Consider the following 19285-nt stretch of genomic DNA (forward strand, 5'->3'; position numbering starts at 1 on the left):
TTAATTTAAAACATATGGCATGAGTTTTTGGAAGCTAATTCTTTTGTTTTTTATGATGTAATTTTCCAAGTAATGCCCATTATTATTACTTGAACTAAATAAATTTTTAATTCTTTTTTATGAAGTAACCAATCATAACTGATTAATTATAAAATATTATAATTATTGGCAGCAAACTGCTAGATCATGAGTTTAATAATTTTCACAGATGCTTCTTTTTTTCACTTACAAAAAAATGTATATAGTCATATCTAGCTCAATATTTTTATATCAATCTAGAGGCGATATACCTATCTAATAATTAAAGTATTTAATTTTAAAAGTTTGTAAAGTTTTATGATATTTTAATTTGTTTCAATATAATGATTGAACCTTAATTTTCTTATAATAGGAAGATGTTATCTCATTTCAGGTCACTTTTTTTTGACGAGGACTCACTCTATTGAGCCAAAATTTAATATCATTGTCAAATCCCGAAATATGGACCGCCCACAAGCCCATATACCTAATAATTTCAAATTATAATGGCCAACAGCCTAACCCCAACCATTCCATATTAAAAAAGGACGTAACCGGAATTCAAACTCGCAAACACATGAAAATGAGTGATTGTTTATGAAAGTTCATGGTCAAAATAAAATACTATAGTAATTTATTAATTGTCACGTATGATATGAAGGTAACTTTTAACTTTAAATTAGTTAAAACATTCTTGTCGTAAAGAAATGAAAATTAAATAACTAAAAACAAAATATCACATGATCAATATGAAATATTACAAAAGTTGCAGTAATGATTCTCAAAATTAATTAGTCTTAAATTTATACTAATTGCTAATTACCTTTAGCATTTAGGATTTTTGTGATGCCGTAATAATTGTTCTTTTAATTTTTCCCTCTTACATTTAATTTAATTATATATAAATATATTTAGAAGTTGAGTAAATTTGATAAGCTGAATATTTTCTACTTATTTTCTTATATTAATTTTGTCTTTATTTAAATTATAAATGTATATAGATTAATTACCTCTTTATTAATCATGACAGGAAGAAAGTTGACAAAATAAAAGCAAAGATAAAGTAAAACTTGGCCAGAAATAATGAAAAGACAGAAATATCTTACACAAGTTGTGCACCCAAAAAAGAGCATCAAATGAGTCATGTTCTTGCCTAATTTGTAAAGCTAAATAAAGTACACAAAAATTAATTATGAAAACAGAATATTCCGATTGAATGCGCAGCAAATACACTTATTTACATATTTACAGCCGCAATTTATCGGATTCAATGGCTTTTTTTTATCAATGGCTCGTCGGCTTCTTCAATAATTTCTAGCTCTTGGAGTTAGACGCTGGTGGCTGCTGTTGTAGCTGGTGGTATAAGGCTGCCATTCTGCTGTAAGCATCCATCGTCATAGGCTGCAACAACAAATTATAACAACATTATACGAAAGTACATACAAAACTATATACACAAAACTATAAATTTCTATTAGAGTATTTAATTTATAGTTTATGATCGAGCTTTGGATTTTTAAGTTTGGTGGCCTAATAACTCAAAAACATTTGATCTTTATGACTTTTTCTATTTACAGTATTCAAGAAAAGTTAATTTTGATCTAATTTTGTTAATTATATCTTTCAACTGGAGCCAACTAGTTAAAAGAATAAAATGATAAGTCCTAATTCAATAATAATAGGTAACTCAATTATTTATTTTAAAGTTTTTAATAAGATTTTGTGTGGAAAGTCCACTTAGATTCTTAATCACCGTTGTTTATCATGAGCTATAACGCATTTGATTCAAATGAGTACATAACAAAAGAATGCATCACTACATAGATTTATTTATAAGTTAATAAAAGAAAATACTGAGTAGAATTGAAGGGGATTAGTAAATAAGCTAACCTGTGACTGGCATGCAAGGAATGCAGCCAACGGGTCAGGCATAACCGGAGCAGACGAGACTTGTCCCCCACCGGAGCCATCCCACGTAGTCATAGGCGCCATGAAAGCAGCAGCCGGGTGAAGAACCGGAGCCATATTGGGACGGTTCATGTCCATGACTCCCATTCCCATTCCGGCTAGATTCATGCCCATGCTCATCGGAGCCAACATGGACATTTGCAGCTGCTGTTGCATAGGCATCGGCATCATCATCGGCTGCATATTCATTCTGCTCATCATGTTAATTTGTGCTTGTAATTGCTTTAGGTATTCTATCACTTCGTCCAGCATTGAGGCCTTATCCGTCTGCATAACAAATTAACAACAATTTAGTTAATAGTTTAAGTATTAAGCATGTTTATTTAACCATGATTAGTAGTTCATATGACCCACAATTTACATTTTAAATTTTTGATTTATCCCGTGCTATTTTAAACCTCTCTCTTAATTTAATTTTTGTATTTTTTAATTTCTTAAATTTTTTTGGACGGATACAAAATGTGTAGCATATAACTTGTGAAACGCACATGAGACAAGATTGAAATGTCACCTAACTCGACATGTTAGTCAAATAGACCACGTCAACAAAATGACATCTTCTTATTCGTTTATAGGAATAAATAATATATGGACCTATTGAATAACAATTTTTAAGGAGAAATCAAATAAATAAAAAATTAAAAAATATATGAATTTTTATTATTTGCTATGTGGTAAATGCTAAGCAGTAAAAGTATGACGTTATAAAGTTACGTAGCGATATGCTCGCAATTTTTTTATAAAAAATAAGAAATAAATAAGAATATTTTTTAAAAAGGGATTAAACAAATAAAAAGTTGAAAGTGTAAATACTTTTTATGGGTTAACCTTCATTTAATGATTACTATAGCGGCAACTAGTAATAAAATTGATATTTCACCCAAAAAAAAAGTAAAAATGAGATGAGAAATGGACAATTATGAACAAACAAAAGAACATGGCTTAACCCATGTAGAGGTCCCTGTACTTTACACTTTTTTTTCCGTAGGTCCTTATACTTCATTTTTGTATTATCTGGTCCTTCTACTTACATATTTTCGATTTTCAGATCCTTTTTGAGTTTTTTCCAGTCCCTGTACCTGCAATTTTTTTTCCTCCAGTCCCTCTACTTACAATTTGTTTTTTCTCCAGTCACACAAAAGGACTGGAAAAAACTCAAAAAGGATATGAAAATAAAAAATAAGTAAGTAGAGGGACCAGATAATACAAAAATGAAGTATAAGGACCTATAGAAAAAAAAGTGTAAAGTACAGGGGCCTCTACATGGGTTTGGCCAAAGAACATTAGGGCCTATATGAGTTTAAGTGGAAACAGATGACTGTCTCCACAAAGACACAAGCTTCTGTCAAGTAGTCCCCATAGCATATTATGTATGTGGACTATATTTACTGGACCAGTCCCAGATACGCATTGCCATTTGAATGGTACAGCCTCTTCAACCATGCACCTTTTTTTTCTTTTAATGTCTATCCAAAATATTTATGTTTATAATTAAGAGCCCATCAATGTCAAAATTAAGGATTAATTCGAGTTCTAATATCCTGAAATTAACATAATTAAACAATGTACGTTTTTAAATAAATTTTTATAAACTGAATCTTACCATCAGTTGGTATTTTTCAGTTTGATTTGGTTGTTTTAGTTTGATTTATATTAAAATTTAAATAAAATGTTACATCGAAATAAAACTTACTTTTTATATAATAATAAATTAATTAAATTTGTCGATTTGGACGGTTACTTAATTTGATTTGATTTTTGCACAAAAAGAGAAAAAAAAGGCTGCCAATGAAACTCCGTACCTTGCTGGAATTTGGGACCAACTTCTGCAGTGTCTTCATCCTTTCGTTAATTTTATCTCTCCTTTTCTGGCAATAAACATCAATAAATTATTGAATACAAAATAGTAGCATGAACAAATTATAGCAAAAAGAAATCAAATTGTAGACACTGTTAATTTGGTAATGAAATTCTGTAGTCAGTACCTTTTGACAGTATTGAATATATATAACGTGGTTGACTTTCTGCAGACTTTTTTGTTTTCTTGATATATTCTTTAAAGAAAATGGATTTTCTTTGTTATATATTTTATTTTTTGCACTTACCAAATTATAGTTCTCATTTAAATTTTTATATTTTAATAATTTAATTTTTATTGTACCAACACCTAAAAATTATTAAATAAATTAAAATAAAAAATTATCATTACATAGTTGATAGTAAAATATGCTTTCTAAATTTTGTCATGTCATTTAAAATTTTAAATAAATTATACTATAATTTTATAATTTTAAAATAAATAAAATGTGGCAAATATTTTATATATTTTAAACATAAATAAAAGTTTAGCAAAAAATATTCAATGGCATGTCACGAGTCATAATTGATAAAATTTAATTAGTAAATATAAAAAAAATTAAAATCGGTAGGATTAATATAGAATACTTTGATACTAACAAGGTAACAATTAAACAAATTATAACAATTATTATACTTTCCATTGATTTTTATAAATCGGCACCAAATCAGAGGTGTCCTCAACGGATTCCAACTATAAATCGGCACCAACTTTTTTGTAAATTCGGGTTGTTTCTATCAATATACTATCTATTTAAAAAAAAAACTACTAATTTCTTACAAGTAATTAATATATAGTTGAAAAAAGAGAAAATGAACATACACGTTCAGATTGATTATGAATAGCCGCCGCCCTACTTCTTTTTGTTGACACCGACGATTTCCCATTACATTTCTTCTTCTCTTCTTCATCACCTGTTTCTTTCTTTTTAACCACAAAAACAAACAACACTTAATTTTAGATTATTATAAAAAAAACCAATTAATCCTTGATAAAATGATTAAATTTTAACGAATAATTATACAATACAACGGTTATGTCATATTATTCGTACAATAAACCAATAAAACCTTAACCATATACTATTATTTAGTGATAAAAAAATAAACAATTAGTATTAAAAATTTCTCACCACAAATACTAATTAACTAAAATAACGAGTTATAACGGTGCATGGAATAAACACTCAATTCTTACGTGTGCCTGTGATCTACTGTGACAAACGGAGTCATTCTCATCGACGGTGACAGTTTTGGTCATCTGTTGGCCGTAGCTGGTGTTTTCATGAGATCCAAACGAAGCAGTAGAAGTAAATCCCATACCAAGTTCCTTCTCACACGTGTCTAACGTTATAAACTGACTGTCTCTTCCAAAAGTTGCGCTACCACTAACACTTTGTTCTACACGCGCCGCCCTAGCTGGGAGTCGAGCCTCCTCCTCTTGTGTGGCAGTTGTAGGGGCGACGCTACAAGACCCCGCGCAGTTGCCGCCATTTCCTACATGCACGGATTCAACCACGTGTCCCTGACGGGTACGGTGATGATCATTCGTCCGGTTCGAGCAAGGGACCAAAGCGTCCATTGTCATAGTAGCTGAGCTGGCACTAGGAGCTGAGGCACGACGGCGCTGTTGCTCGAACCATGGAACAGCCTCCTCTGATCCACAAGTGTTACAGTTAATAATCTCATGGCCGTTATTTTTGCGCTGCTGCGGCGGCGGTAAACGAGTGGCTTGGTTTACAATGGATTCGAGAGTACCACCGGCGCGTGGCTTGTCCCATGTGTATTTTGACGGAGGCACAGCTTTGGCAGGCAAGCGCGGCGGACCTAGACCGTGCATGCTTAACTGGCCGTTCGCCCATGTCAGCTCTGCTACTTCATAGTCTAATCTGCAACAAATTACAGAGCAAAATATAAATATTTCCATCATCATAATAATATTTTTAAAAACATACTTAAAACATAAAATTTGAGATAAAGAATTACATGGGTACATCAGGGGTGTTATTGGATCGAAGAGAAAGCTTGGGTACATTATCATCAAGATCCCAACTAGGAACACACTGGCTCATTTTGGCTAGTTTAATTATGATTTATTTTTACGATTCTCTGTAGAATGAGAAGAAGAAGAATATTTATATATTTTATTTATAATTGGTTAAATTTGGAGGGAGAGAGATTCTTGTTATTGATTTTGATGTAGCGTGTGTAATGTGGGAATGGAATAATGAAAATAGGATAGGGAAAAAAAGTAGTGATGAAGGGTGGTCTGGCCTTTACTGTGGAAGATGATAAGAACAATTTTGAGGGAGCAAAGGAAGAAAATAGGGGGCAGATATTCGGGTCCATATGTGGTAAAATTAAGAGTGTTGGGGTATTAAATGTTGAAAAGAAAGGTGGGCCATTACTAGGGGTGTGCAAAAACCGAATTGAACCGAAAAACCGAACCGAACCGAACCGAAGTTTCAAAATTGGTTCGGTTTTTTGGTTTAAACGGTTTAATTTGGTTTTTGTCAACCTAAAAATTTGATATTCGGTTTTCAATTTGGTTTTAGGTTTTTAGAAACCGAACCGACCGAAAAACCGAATAACAAATTTTTTTTTTTTTTTTTTTGAAAAATTTAAAATTTGTATGTTTATTTATACTTTTTTAGTATTTATTATTTAATAATATGTAATATATAAGTTAATAAATTTATTATAATAGATAAAATATACAAACAACATATATAAAATTATTATTAATCAATGTTTTTTTAATTTTTTATATTAAAAAACTGGAAAAAAAATTAATTAAAAAAATCGGTTTTTAACCGAACCGAACCGAACCGAACCGAATTGTTCGGTTCGGTTCAATTTCGGTTTTTGGTCTATTTCGGAACCGATTCGGTTTTTGATTTTAGCCTATTTTCGGTTTCGGTTTTTTCGGTTCGGTTCACCGAACCGACCGAAACCGACCGATGCACAGGCCTAGCCATTACTAGTATTTACATGGTATATTTGATTATAAAGTTATTTAGAATATTACTATTTTGACCAACGGAGTTGGTTCAAGTAGTAAGCGGTTTGATATTACTTAAATATGGTTTCGGGTTCGAGTCTTGTCAATGTAAAAGTTTTCTACTGGCAAACTCACCCATCATATTAGGTGAGCAATAGAGGTCGAATCCAGATTAATCAGGACAAAACTCTAAAAATCGGATGAACAACTAAAAAAATCACCATTTTGTGATTGTAATTTTAACAATCAAATTTTAACTTTACTTAATATGAAGCTTTTTGGCTATAATAGCACAATTTTTTTAAAAAAACATGTCATATATGTATATTCAGTGTTTGACAGAATTTTAATATATATATGTACATATAAAGTTTTTAGCGAAAAGCAAGTAAAAAGATTTTTATGTTACAAAAATAAGTAAAATTTGGCTGTAATGGATGTATCTTAACCAGAATAATTTCTATTAAAATGAAAGTAAAGTTCAATTGAAAATAATAATCAAAGTTTAGTCATGGATATAAAATAACAATAATTTGGATATCTGAAAATCAATTATCCATTATTTACAATCATTAGATGACCGGTTTGGATTCTTTGATCGACGGTGCAATCTTTTTGCATATAGTAATTGGAAGGGATAACGTTTCAAAAAAAACCCTAGCCGCACACATCCTCTCCCAACAAAAAACAAACTCTAAACTTGGCTTCCTTCAAGGCCACCGCCGATCAATATTTTGATCGGCGGTGGTCTCGTTTTCCTTTAGTTTAGTTTTTATTTATATATTCTATTTATGATCGTTGTTTTTTTGCTACTTTATGTTTTTATTTATGGTTGTTCTTATCTCTCCTTTTATGGAGTTTATATTTTCCTCCGTGGAAATTTTATATTGCCCTTTATGGGATTTGATGTTCCCTTTGTGGATCTTCTATTGCGGTGCAGATTTGAATCGTTTATGATGAAATTTTTATTTTTAGGTTTTCAATTGAATTCATTCAAATATATAATCCAGTTGAACAATTCAGATTGAAACTGTCAGAGCTGTGGATTTTGATAAAGTGTACTTTGAATCTAATGCCCAATTGACGAAATCCAGATCAGTTGCGTCCAGAAGACATTGTGATGCTCTATCAACAATTTGCAATTTTCGATTTCATATTGCTATCATCGGGAATTCTTATCTTATTGATTTGCGCAAGAGGGTTGCAGCTTTTATTATTTATTTGTTTTTTAATGTATTCGCAAAAAGCTATATGCTTGAATTGTAATACATTTTCTAGTGCTGCAATAAAATCCTACATTGCTTCTCAAAAAAAAAAAAAAAAGTAATTGGAAGGGATAAAGGATCATGTTGGTACTTGCATTTGGCACAAAAATTGACACTTTTAGCTCAACCCAAAGACTTAAATAGTAGTCTACTTCTTCAACTTGCACGTAATAGATCCGTGACCCTGTAATTAATTGTTTTATCAATTAGACTAACTATGTTAATATAATTAAGAGTAATGCTATATAACCCTCCTCTTTAACCCACATTTTTTAATCCATCTGATGTGGCATTAAAAGAGTGGTTCAATTACCAACGAGCTGTAACTCAAATGGTATAAGCGCTGGGCAGCAAATGTCAAGGTCGTGGGTTCAAATCCTCCCACAAGCGCTCTCTCCTCCCCAATTATCAAAAAAAAGTGGTTCAATTACAAGTTATTTGAGATAAATATTTTTGGAGGGTAATTGAACGAATTAAATGTTACCACATAAAAAGGGACAATTAAAAAGGTACAAAATGGTTAGTTAAATAGCATTTTCCTATAATTAACTCTTTTATCAATTAGACCAAATATATTATGATGACATTTCTAGCATTTATCATAATTTATAGTTTGTCTTACTTAAAAGTTAAGTAATATTCTCCCTTAATTTTTTTTAGTTGTCACTTTTGGATAAATTATTAGATTAAGAAAGTGATCTTTTGTCTCAAATTACAAGCATAAAGACTAGTTTAACCCTATTTATAAACTTCACTATGAAAAATTTAATTTTAATTTTTTAATTATACTATTAGATAATTTAACTTTGAAAATTGAACCAACATTTAATGAGGTAATTTAATAAAAAAGTTAAACTTGAAAAATTATTGCAAATGTCACATAAAAATCCTAAAATGACAACTAATAATGGATAAATATATTAGTCTAAAGTAACAACTAAAAAAGAATGGAGGGAGTAGTTTTTATTTTTATTTGGTTTACATTTTAATTTTTCTGTTAATTACACTAAGTTAGAGAACTTATTTCTTATAATTAAATTTCAGTTGCTTTTAAATTCATTTTAAATATGAATAAAAACAAAAATTGTATTTTTAATGAGATTTAATGACTTAAAAATTCAATTTAGTTTTACATATTTAATTTTTATTAGTTTTTTAATATTTAGTTTTAGTTTTTTAAAAAGAAAAAATATAATATAATAGGAAAAGTTATAAATTGAATTCATTAAACAATTAGATTTTATAAAAATATAATATTCATATTTATATTTATATCACAAATAGAAATAAATTTAAAAATTAGATTTTATTTATTTTTATGAAATCAAGTAATTTGATTTAACTGACTAATATAAAAAATAAATAAAAATTAAAAAAAATAAAATGAAAAGAGCATATAGTCAATATTCACATAGGAAAGGTGACAATTGTGCATACATCAATTAATGGTGTTTGAGTAATTTGTACATATATGAACTACTCCTTCAAATTTTTTGTTTTTCTTTATAATCAAACTTATTTGTTTATGATCACTTGTCCTTTTAGAAGTTTAAAATGATCATTATCTTTCAAATTTATCATTTTTTATAAATGATTGTATGATAATAACTAGAGTTGAAAATTGTGTCTACTTGTTATAAACGCGATATATCCAACATCGCAAACGATCCATTCAATCAATCGTGTTAAAATGACAATTTCAAACACGACATGTTTATTAAACGAATTCGTAACATCAACGAGTCAAAATATTGATTAACTAATAATTTGATTAATAGGATTATATTAGTCTTTATTTTTATAATGTAAGATACAAATGACATATTTTCGATATGTATACACACACACCCGCTTTAGTCAACTGAACAAGTCAAAAAGAAGAAAGTTAAAGATGGATTAATCGATTAAAATGTGGGGAGTTTTTTTTTAAAAAAAACTATATAGAAAAAAATCAAATCCAAAAATTAATAAATTTTTAAATATTCAAGTCATAGTCATTTTTCTTATTTTTCTAAAAATTATATATTTAATTCATTAAATACAAATTTAAAATTTAACTCAGGTCCTCTCCATATCGAATCTTTATGATTTTCGAACAAAAAAACGTACGCCGCATATTTTTTGTTTTTGTTTTTTTTAAGATTTTATCTTTAAAAACAATGATAAATCTTGACAAATAAACTAAAGATGTTCATTGATATGAATTTAAATATAAGCCACAACAAAAAAACATAGATAAAAGTGAGCTTACATATGAAATTGTTCCACAAATATAAAAGAATAAATTAGCTGGATCATAAAGCAAAACAAAAACTACTAAAAAACACAAAGTTTAACAAACTGAACAAAAATAGATTTATTGTAGCAATAAATATTTATCGAGTCCTTTGATTTGTAAATGAGTGGCACACAAATGGACTTGATTGATTCTAAGTGTCAAGTTTATGGTCTGTTATGTCAAAGTCTATTTTTGTAAATTTTGATATTTCATGAAAAATTTAGGGGGATAAGTGATCCTTTATCCTTTGTTGAAGATTTGAGGCGAAGGATTGCGGGATAAATGAGATGATAGGAGAATAATTAGCGTGGGACCTTAATGCTGACGTCACCCAGTGGAGTTGTCTGGCGACTGCGCGTGAGAAGTTTGAGCTGCCGGGGGCTATTTCATGTAAATGCACGGTACTCTTCACACGTGTAATAGTAAATTTTTAAAGTCCAAAATTATTTAAAAAGAGTAAATATTCCTAAATAGTGGACCACATTACAGCAAGAAAAAAATTTAGGTGACCATTGAATATTCTACTGTATCTTTTATTAGGTGATCACATATATATAATTTTTATTATTATTAATAAAAAATTTAATCTTTGACAAAATAAAAAATTACTTACAAAAATTGTCTAGTTTTTCTTTTGCCCGAAAATAGCTTCACCCTAATATATAGTATTAATTGCCTCCAAATAGATTTGAGAATACTTAATTTAGCTCAGATTATTCATTTTTAATGTGCTATTACTACTTTCTTTTGTTGTATATTTAGTTGATTGCCATTCTTTATTTTATTTGATTAAAATTATAGATAAATTTGGATTTTCTTGTCCAAAATTTAAGTATTTCTTAATTTTTGTTATTCTTTTTTATTTAAATGGCAATATATTTCATTTGGAGCTCTTCTTTTGATGAATTTTTACTGATTTTAGGTAAAATACTATTAACATATAATAATAATATTGGCAATATCCCTTCTGTGATGTGTGGCTGTGGGTTTCCTAATAATGGACTCATGCGAACTCCAAGAAATCCAATACATACCGATTACTATTAGCTGGTTCAATCCAACCCATAATTTTGGGCCGTACAAAGCAGGCTTATGGACAGACAGAACATAAGAGTATTACATCAGCAATGTCAGAGAAACTATTACGTCAGCAAATTAAATAAATGTGTGACATGTCATTTCTTCTGCCACTATGTAGAGATATCATTTTTGGCCCACCACAGTTTGTAATTTATGCCTAAATTGATTAATCACAAGTTCCAAACAGCTATTATTAGATTAATATGCTACTAAAAGTAAATATGATTTTCTGAATTCTTTTACAGCCCTTTTCAAGTAAAATTTGTATCATTCTCATCACCTTTTGCCTTGTAGTGAAATATAGATCTGATTTTACATATAGTCCTATTTCAATTAAAAACTAATTTAGGATCATGTACCGAGTCTCCGAACTAGTTAGGCGAATAGCCATTTATATATAGGCGATACACATTATTTTATATCATTCGTTAAATCATGAGCTATGAACTGTAAGAAAAGTATTGAAGGTGGACAATTTAAGTTCATACTAACTTTTTGATTTGAAAAACTATAAAGAGATAAGGGCAGTTATCGCTTGAAGATAACACTTATTCTTACTTCAATACGCTTTCATTTTTTCGATGATCTGAACTCGACTTTATCATGAAAATAGTTCTCAAACAATCTCACTATGGTTTCTTATGATTTTGTTACTCGAACATATGATTACTATGAAGACTCAAAGTTACCAATATGGATGTTTTTTTTTTACAAAATGAAAATCTAATTACGTCATTAGTGAGTGATTAGTAGTTAATTGTAGAGTTTTAAGTTAGTTTTAGACCACTGGCTAAGTGATAATTCCCCCCCCCCCCCCCCGACTTATAAGCAATGTGCAATTAATGCATAAATTAACTTTGTAGGCAAATTAGTCACGAATTTAATAATTATGGGTAATTAACCCCATTTTGACAACTTAACTTACAAGTTGAAGAGACAAATTCTCAGTTTAGGGAACAATTAGTTTATAAGTTGAACGGACAAATTATCAAAATGGGGTTAATTGTCCATAATCAATAAGTTCGTGACTAATTTGTATATAAAATTAATTTATATGTTAATTGCCCTTTACTTACAAGTTTTTTATGGCGAATTGCCACTTAAGTTATTGAAATTCAAAATCGAAACTTCAAAAATGCATTAGAGAATTTTTAACCCTTCATATTATATCTCTCGAACAAAACAAAAATAAATTTAACTATTTATTTATTTACTTTGCAAAAAACATTTTAAAAATTCATCAAGAAAACTAAAATGTCAGATAATTTATTAAAAAAAAATCAATAAAGTGTATAAATCCTCTTTCTTATTGATTGTATGAGTTTTTAGCCTTAAAGGTTAAGGTACTATACCCACAATTGCACAACCATACATAAGACAGAATATAAATTCTTCAAGTAACCCTAAACAAAACAAAAAGCTGATTTCTTTAATCATTTCGGCCTCCAAAATTAATAATCAATTAGTTAACAAATTTATCAAGTACAGCTCTTTCAACTCAATCCCACCCAATGAAAATTCGCCACGTCATTAAAATGTGGAACTAAAACTCTCCTTTTAGACATTTAAAAAATCACTATAATCAGTTCCAAATGAATTGGACAAAATAAAAACCAGAAATCCAACGAATCCAAAACAAAAAAATAAAATAAGGTTAATCTGTTTCCCGTTTAATAACCTGACGAAAAAAAAAGCAGTAAAAAAACGACACAGCAAGCTGAAAATAAACCCAGATATTCAAATTTAAGACAGTAAAAAGTTAAAAAAAAAAAATCCTTATAAATTCCCAAATGTCTGATTCACCGGGTAGAATTAGAAATAGAAATTCAAATCCACCGAGCCCTAACCCTAACCCTAACCCTAATTCAAAACCACCACCTCCATTAACAAAGCGGGGCAGAACTTTAAGCTTACCGGACGTATGGTTCAAAGATCAATCGCTGAAGCATGTAGTTTGGAAAATGCATCTCAGATCCTTATCTACTACACCGTCGCCGCCTTCTTCAGATTCTGATTTTTCATTATTAGGGTTTCAATCTCCACTTGACCCGATTACCCGACCCGACTGCACCTCTCTCCTCTCCGACGAGCTTCTTCTTCAAGTGTTCTCTAGGCTTCCGAGTTCTCAGTATATATCTAATTCTCTTGTGTGCAAACGGTGGTTGTATATTCATGGCCGTTTGGTTCAATCTATCAAGCTCAATGAATGGTCATTTCTTAATTCGGGTCGAATCTTCACCCGGTTTCCGAATCTCGTAGAGATTGGTATTCTCAATGCTTGTTTCGTGACGCCGAGGAATTCTGGTATTGTGTTGACTCATAAGTATTTGTCAATTCATATTGGTACTGATTATACAGATTATGGGATGTTTATTGAAGGAAGTCGCATTTTGCCTTCGGATTTTATTGATTGTGGACTCGAAATGATTGCGAAACAGTATTCTAATTTGAGAAGAATTGTGGTGTTTAATGCTAGCGAAACTGGGTTGTTGAGTATTTCGGGGAAGTGCGAAACTTTGCAAGAATTAGAACTGCATTGTTGTGGGGATTTCGCGTTGAATGGTATTTCGGGGTGCAGGAATTTACAAGTAGTTAAATTGGTTGCTTGTGTTGATGGGTTTTATAATACAGTAGTTTCTGATATTGGATTAACAATTCTAGCACAGGGGTGCAGTCGGTTAGTTAAGCTTGAGCTTTGTGGATGTGAGGGAAGTTATGACGGGATTAAAGCGATAGGGCAGTGTTGCCAAATGCTTGGGGAATTGACTATTTCTGATCATAGAATGGATGGTGGGTGGTTGGCTGCATTGTCATTCTGTGTAAATTTGAAGACGTTGACAATGAAGTCTTGCAAGAGCATTGATTCGAGTCCAGGTCTGGTTGAGCATCTGGGTTCTTGTCCTACACTTGAAGAGTTGCATTTGCAACAGTGTCAGATGCGGGATAAACCTGGGCTTAAAGCTCTCTTTTTAGTTTGTGATGCTGTTAGGGAGATTGTTTTTCAAAACTGCTGGGGTCTGGAGGATGAAGTATTTGCCACTGCAAGTGTTTGTAGGTATGGTTTTTGTGTCGTTATTTGTTTGTTTCTATATGTATATGATATCGACACCATTGGAAGAATAGCTTAATTTTTCAGTTTATGTATCTCATGTAATACTTGTGTTTAGCTTCACTTGTTTTCTGATGTTTTGTATATTTATTTGAAGTTCTGCCTTTTTAATAATGGTGCTTTTATTTTCTCCACTGTCATCTTTAAAGAATTCGTTGTAGTTCTTTGCAATAGTATTCTGCTCAGAGTGCAAACAAATATTCTATGTAGAGCGGCATATTTCTAAAATTCACCCACATAAGTAGAGTAGCTTCTTCTTATTCTCTTCCTGAAGTGCTTTTCCAAGCTTCCACTTCTCTAATAAGTTTCAGATGTTTAATCATGAGTTCATGCTTCGAACAGCATATAACTTAATCATGACGTTCATGCCTCAAGTGGATCTTATCTATGATCTTTCTAATATTTCCATATGATCATGCCGAAAGCTGTATTGAGAATGATAATTGATAACTACTCGGGTTCATTTAGAGTTGGCCTGTCTTTTTTATCTATTCAAATACATGTGCTTTTGTATCTGTTGACTGTTATAACGAAACCACATACCCTGTCAGTGGTCTCTAACGCCCTTATGTCTGTGTTGAGACAATTTTAACTTGGTTGATGAGTAGCTATTAAGCCGTACGATGATCTTGTCCAATGAAAACAATGGCAACCAGTTTTCTAAAATCACTACATTACATTGGGAAAGAAAGTGACTCAGAATTATGATGAATTTTGATTTTGGCTTTCTTGATAGGAGGGTGAAGCTTGTATCTCTCGAAGGATGCTCATCGCTGACTACAGGAGGTCTTGAAGCCGTTATTCTTAACTGGAAGGATCTTCAAAGATTACGAGTAATGTCGTGCAACAAAATAAAAGACGGTGAAGTGAGTCCGGCGCTGGCATCTCTGTTCTCTGTCTTAAAAGAGTTGAAATGGAGACCAGATTCCAAATCTCTTGTTTCCTCTAGTCTTGCTGGAACTGGAGTGGGAAATAAAGGTGGTAGATTTTTCAAGGGAATGAAGGGTTAAATTATGGCAAGGTTGTTTCAGTCACTTCATACAAATCCTCCAGTGATTATCTTATCTATTTGAAATAATTAGTCCATAATAGAGGGGGATTTGGCAGAGGTTTTAAGTTAAAGGCAGGGTTTTTTTGTCCTCCTTCTTCTTGACGTCAATTAGGTCAGATATTCTAATTCAGTTAGCAATAGTAATCTGAGTTAGTAGGAATACATGTGTAAATCTCTGCATAAATAATATCATTGATATTACACGACTTTGAATAATTGAATGTAATATCAATTTATAGTTAATTTGATATTCAAAAAATTCTTTTGTTGTTTAATTTTGTAATTTTTATGCTATAATAATAAGAAAAAGGTCAACCCGGCTTTTGAACTTGTGCCTCGAGGTCAAATAAGTCATTTTCAACTTTTTTAGTCAATTAGATTCTTAAACTTATATTTTGGGGTCAAATAAGTTGTTTGAGAAATTAGGGGTTACGTAACCTGAATTAAGAGAGTTTGAAATCTAATTGAATAAAGAAAAGTTAGAAATTATTTGATCCGGAGACACAAGTTAGCGGGCCGAGTTGACTCTTTGCTCCTGTAATGATTCTTCCAGACGACTAATTGAGTGATTGTATTAGGATGAAACTTCTTTTCTTTTTAGGATTTGTATTTAAAAAAATCCAAAAACTTGTAGAATTTTGAAGAACTATTTATCTCTATAAATAGAAACGCAAGTAAACTCTTTATTTACTTCAACACATCTTTTATTTTCCTTCAAGCTTCGTTCTTGCATATCATATTGTTTTTGTCACCAATTAGTCACAAGCTTTGAAATTCCTGTCCGACAAGAAAACTCATCAAGAATAACTGTAAGTCCATTTTATTCTTAAAACTCAAATATGATAGTACAATTGAATGTCGTTTTATGTGTTTTGAAACAAACTTATTTAGTGTTTTGGTGATTGCAGAAGATGTTTTTAGGTGAAAGAGGTGGTGCCGGTGCCGCGAATTTGCGTAAAAGAGGCGGCGGAAAGAGCAGAGGAGCAGCTCAGAAGATGCTCGAGAATTACACGGACGAGACGAATAGATTGTGGATTGCTCCATCTACTGTGTTGATCATGAGCATTGGCTTTATTGCTTCCGTTGTCATGCTTCATGTTATCGGCAAACTCTACTTGCATCGCGGAGATGCTTAAATTTGTTGCTAATTGTAGGATTCTCAAGTTTTAATTGGTTGATTAGGAATATTAAGTTTTTTTTGGTTGATTATATTTACATGGATATTCAATAATGGGTATCTTTTCTGTTTTGTTTAGTACTTTCATGGATTATTAATCATTATGATAATCATCTTTTTTTAAAAAAAAAATTTTTTAAAAAAAAATAAGATAATCATTTTATTTACTTTATTTATTTAATTAAAATATTTAAAAATAAATTTTTAAAAAAGAGAGATGAACTACGATATTTTAGATGAAAAAGATGAGTTTGTTTTATATTGGTTTGTGTTCTATGGTTAAAAAAAATCAAAGTATAAAGTCAAAAATTAAAATACTAAAATAGAAAAAATAAAAAATAAAAAATTATAAAATTACTATTGAATGCTAAAAATTTGAAATATATGATAATTATTGTTAATTTTGACAGTAAAAAAAACAGTATATTTAGCACTACATTGGAATTAATTTTGTAAGAATCAATGCTAAAATAATAGTAATATAGTAATAAACAATTCCACATAATATATAAAGGTAATGATAAAAAAGGATAAAAAAATGAGTTAAAATATTTATAATTTCATAATAAGCAGTGCCTAGCAAGTAGCAATAGCATAGATGGAAACACATGGTTTCTCTAAACAAGACCAAAATCCTACATGGCAGGTCAAGATTGGCTACGCTTGCGTGGTCAGAAAACATCACAATATAAATACAGAAGCAAATTGTAATTTCATTAAAAAAAAATCGAGATTTCACAAATTTAGTTTACACATTTATCGCCTCTTAGTCGCGGATTTCCCAACTCAATTCAGGCGAGTTCTTCTCAACCTCTTTTATTCAATTTGTTGTAAATTTATTTTAAACAATATTTAGATCTAGGGTTTACATTTCAATTGATCTATCTATCTTTTGATTTACCAATTTTATAATTTAATTGTTGAATTTCTTGAATTCAGATCTATTCATTGTTTCAGTTTATGATTTAATTATTGAATTTCGGCCTCCATTTATGTTTTTATATATTTGATGATACATATGCGTGGATTTTGTATTGGTTCGAAAGAATACTCCATATTTTGTCTAAATTGATTGAAAATCGTTTGAATATAGGCATGTAAATCTGGATTTTAAGTTTATAGTAATATATTTGTCTATTTGTGTTAAAATTGCTTTATCTTGATGGCAATTATCAAATATTTAAACAAAACATGGAAAAATTTGTAAGTTTCTTGCCTCTTGTGAGAGTGCTGCATTCGAGTTAAGGTGCGGAACTTGATAAACAGCTAATCAAGAAATTGAAATAGATATTCAGAATTTTATGCGTTAGAATTGCAAACTACTAGCTGTCTAAATGCAATTTTTGTATCTGTTTTCAGCTTCCGTGTTTATTTTTCGGCATACTTGCATTGTTTTGAAACACTATTTCATTTTACGCCTTTATTGATTGAATTTTGTGAATGAGGGCATGTGACTCGGAAGTTTAAGTCTAATCGTACAATGCACTTTTAGAAATCATGCTTGTCTATTTTTGTTGAACTTGCTTTATTTTGATTTAAAATATAAAACATTAGGAGAACATAAGAACAATTGTATTACTTGGCAAGACTGAACCTATAAATTTCTTGCCTCTTGCTGGATATGCCTCGCATGTGATTCTTCTCGGTGATGTATATGTGGTTTGGAATATTTTTGATTGGCTGTTTCTATTAAGTTGTTTAATAGTTGGCATGTTGAATCGTTATGCATAATCGGCTGGTTTAGATTGATCTTAACCGGATGATTATAAATTTTTCCTATATTAGTTGTAAGATTGCTGTATTCACTTAGGTCGGGTCAATGAACTTTATAATCATCTAATTGAAACAGATATTCAGTATTGTATGAATGATAGAATTGCAAACTATGAGCTTTCAAAAGCAATATGGATCTAAACTGTTTGGTATTTTGGTGACTACAGAAAATGGCATTAGGTGGAACCGCTCCCCCAAGAGGCAGTGCAGCAGCTACTGCAAGTTTGCGAAGGAGAAAAACAACAAATGGCGGGACCTCAGGCGGAGCAGCCGGTACTATGCTCCAGTTTTACACAGATGATGCTCCAGGACTCAAAATCTCTCCAAATGTTGTGCTGATCATGAGCATCGGGTTTATTGCATTTGTTGCAGTTCTGCATGTTGTAGGAAAACTCTACCTTGTTCGTAGAGAATAGCGATATCATTAGTGAATGTTGAGTTTTGGATTTTGAGTCAGGTTTTACATGAATGGTGGTTATAATTACATGATCTTTTGACACAGTAGGCATTCTGCTTTTTATATAGAGTACTGCTTTTGGATATAACTTGTTAAGCTGATATATTATCTAATTAGTTGCTCCAAATCCTATTTGTATTTGGATTTGGCATGATCATCAAAAAAATTTACCTTTTTGGCTTTTTTTTTTAATTTATAATTTAAACTTTTAAAATAGTCATTTTTTTAGAGGTTCAATTTTTAATTTTAAT

At 30.6% G+C, this 19285-nt stretch overlaps 3 protein-coding genes across 6 annotated transcripts; 2 read left to right on the forward strand and 1 right to left on the reverse strand.

Annotated features, from left to right (window-relative positions):
* Positions 1–1077: 1077 nt before the first annotated feature.
* Positions 1078–6185, reverse strand: LOC126653654 (transcription factor UNE10). 2 transcript variants are annotated; one of them, XM_050347590.2, is made up of 6 exons: positions 5830–6185; positions 5042–5732; positions 4667–4768; positions 3789–3854; positions 1909–2253; positions 1078–1419 (listed from the first exon to the last, which is right to left on the reverse strand). In XM_050347590.2, exons 1-6 carry the CDS (start codon positions 5913–5915, stop codon positions 1333–1335), a joined length of 1377 nt encoding a protein of 458 aa, XP_050203547.1. In that variant the 5' UTR covers positions 5916–6185; the 3' UTR covers positions 1078–1332. The 2 variants fall into 2 exon arrangements, with proteins under 2 accessions (XP_050203547.1, XP_050203548.1); XM_050347591.2 differs by having other exon boundaries at positions 5048–5732; positions 5830–6184.
* Positions 6186–13242: 7057 nt separating this feature from the next.
* On the forward strand, positions 13243–16885 carry LOC126688150 (F-box protein At5g51370-like). 3 transcript variants are annotated; one of them, XR_007644191.1, is made up of 3 exons: positions 13243–14522; positions 15313–15739; positions 16536–16885. XR_007644191.1 is itself a non-coding variant. In XM_050382754.1 (3 exons), exons 1-2 carry the CDS (start codon positions 13258–13260, stop codon positions 15584–15586), a joined length of 1539 nt encoding a protein of 512 aa, XP_050238711.1. In that variant the 5' UTR covers positions 13243–13257; the 3' UTR covers positions 15587–15597; positions 16536–16885. The 3 variants fall into 3 exon arrangements, 2 of the variants coding, with proteins under 2 accessions (XP_050238711.1, XP_050238710.1); XM_050382754.1 differs by having other exon boundaries at positions 15313–15597; XM_050382753.2 differs by lacking the exon at positions 16536–16885 and having other exon boundaries at positions 15313–15870.
* Positions 16886–17440: 555 nt separating this feature from the next.
* On the forward strand, positions 17441–19076 carry LOC126685989 (protein transport protein Sec61 subunit beta). The gene is made up of 2 exons (XM_050379994.2): positions 17441–17599; positions 18745–19076. Exon 2 carries the CDS (start codon positions 18748–18750, stop codon positions 18991–18993), a length of 246 nt encoding a protein of 81 aa, XP_050235951.1. The 5' UTR covers positions 17441–17599; positions 18745–18747; the 3' UTR covers positions 18994–19076.
* Positions 19077–19285: the final 209 nt, after the last annotated feature.

This window comes from Mercurialis annua, linkage group LG6 (genome assembly GCF_937616625.2).
Source record: "Mercurialis annua linkage group LG6, ddMerAnnu1.2, whole genome shotgun sequence".
NCBI classification, from domain to species: domain Eukaryota; kingdom Viridiplantae; phylum Streptophyta; class Magnoliopsida; order Malpighiales; family Euphorbiaceae; genus Mercurialis; species Mercurialis annua.

What these genes read in the sequence shown, in the direction of transcription:
- LOC126688150 (XM_050382754.1), top strand. Translation starts at nt 13,258, where the DNA reads ATGTCTGATTCACCGGGTAGAATTAGAAATAGAAATTCAAATCCACCG. An exon ending in GCCACTGCAAGTGTTTGTAG is followed by an intron (nt 14,523 to 15,312) that starts GTATGGTTTTTG and finishes CTTTCTTGATAG; the next exon opens with GAGGGTGAAGCTTGTATCTC.
- LOC126685989 (XM_050379994.2), top strand. Translation starts at nt 18,748, where the DNA reads ATGGCATTAGGTGGAACCGCTCCCCCAAGAGGCAGTGCAGCAGCTACT.
- LOC126653654 (XM_050347590.2), bottom strand. Translation starts at nt 5,915, where the DNA reads ATGAGCCAGTGTGTTCCTAGTTGGGATCTTGATGATAATGTACCCAAG. An exon ending in TTCATAATCAATCTGAACGT is followed by an intron (nt 3,855 to 4,666) that starts GTATGTTCATTT and finishes GTTTATTGCCAG; the next exon opens with AAAAGGAGAGATAAAATTAA. An exon ending in TCCTTGCATGCCAGTCACAG is followed by an intron (nt 1,420 to 1,908) that starts GTTAGCTTATTT and finishes TTGTTGTTGCAG; the next exon opens with CCTATGACGATGGATGCTTA.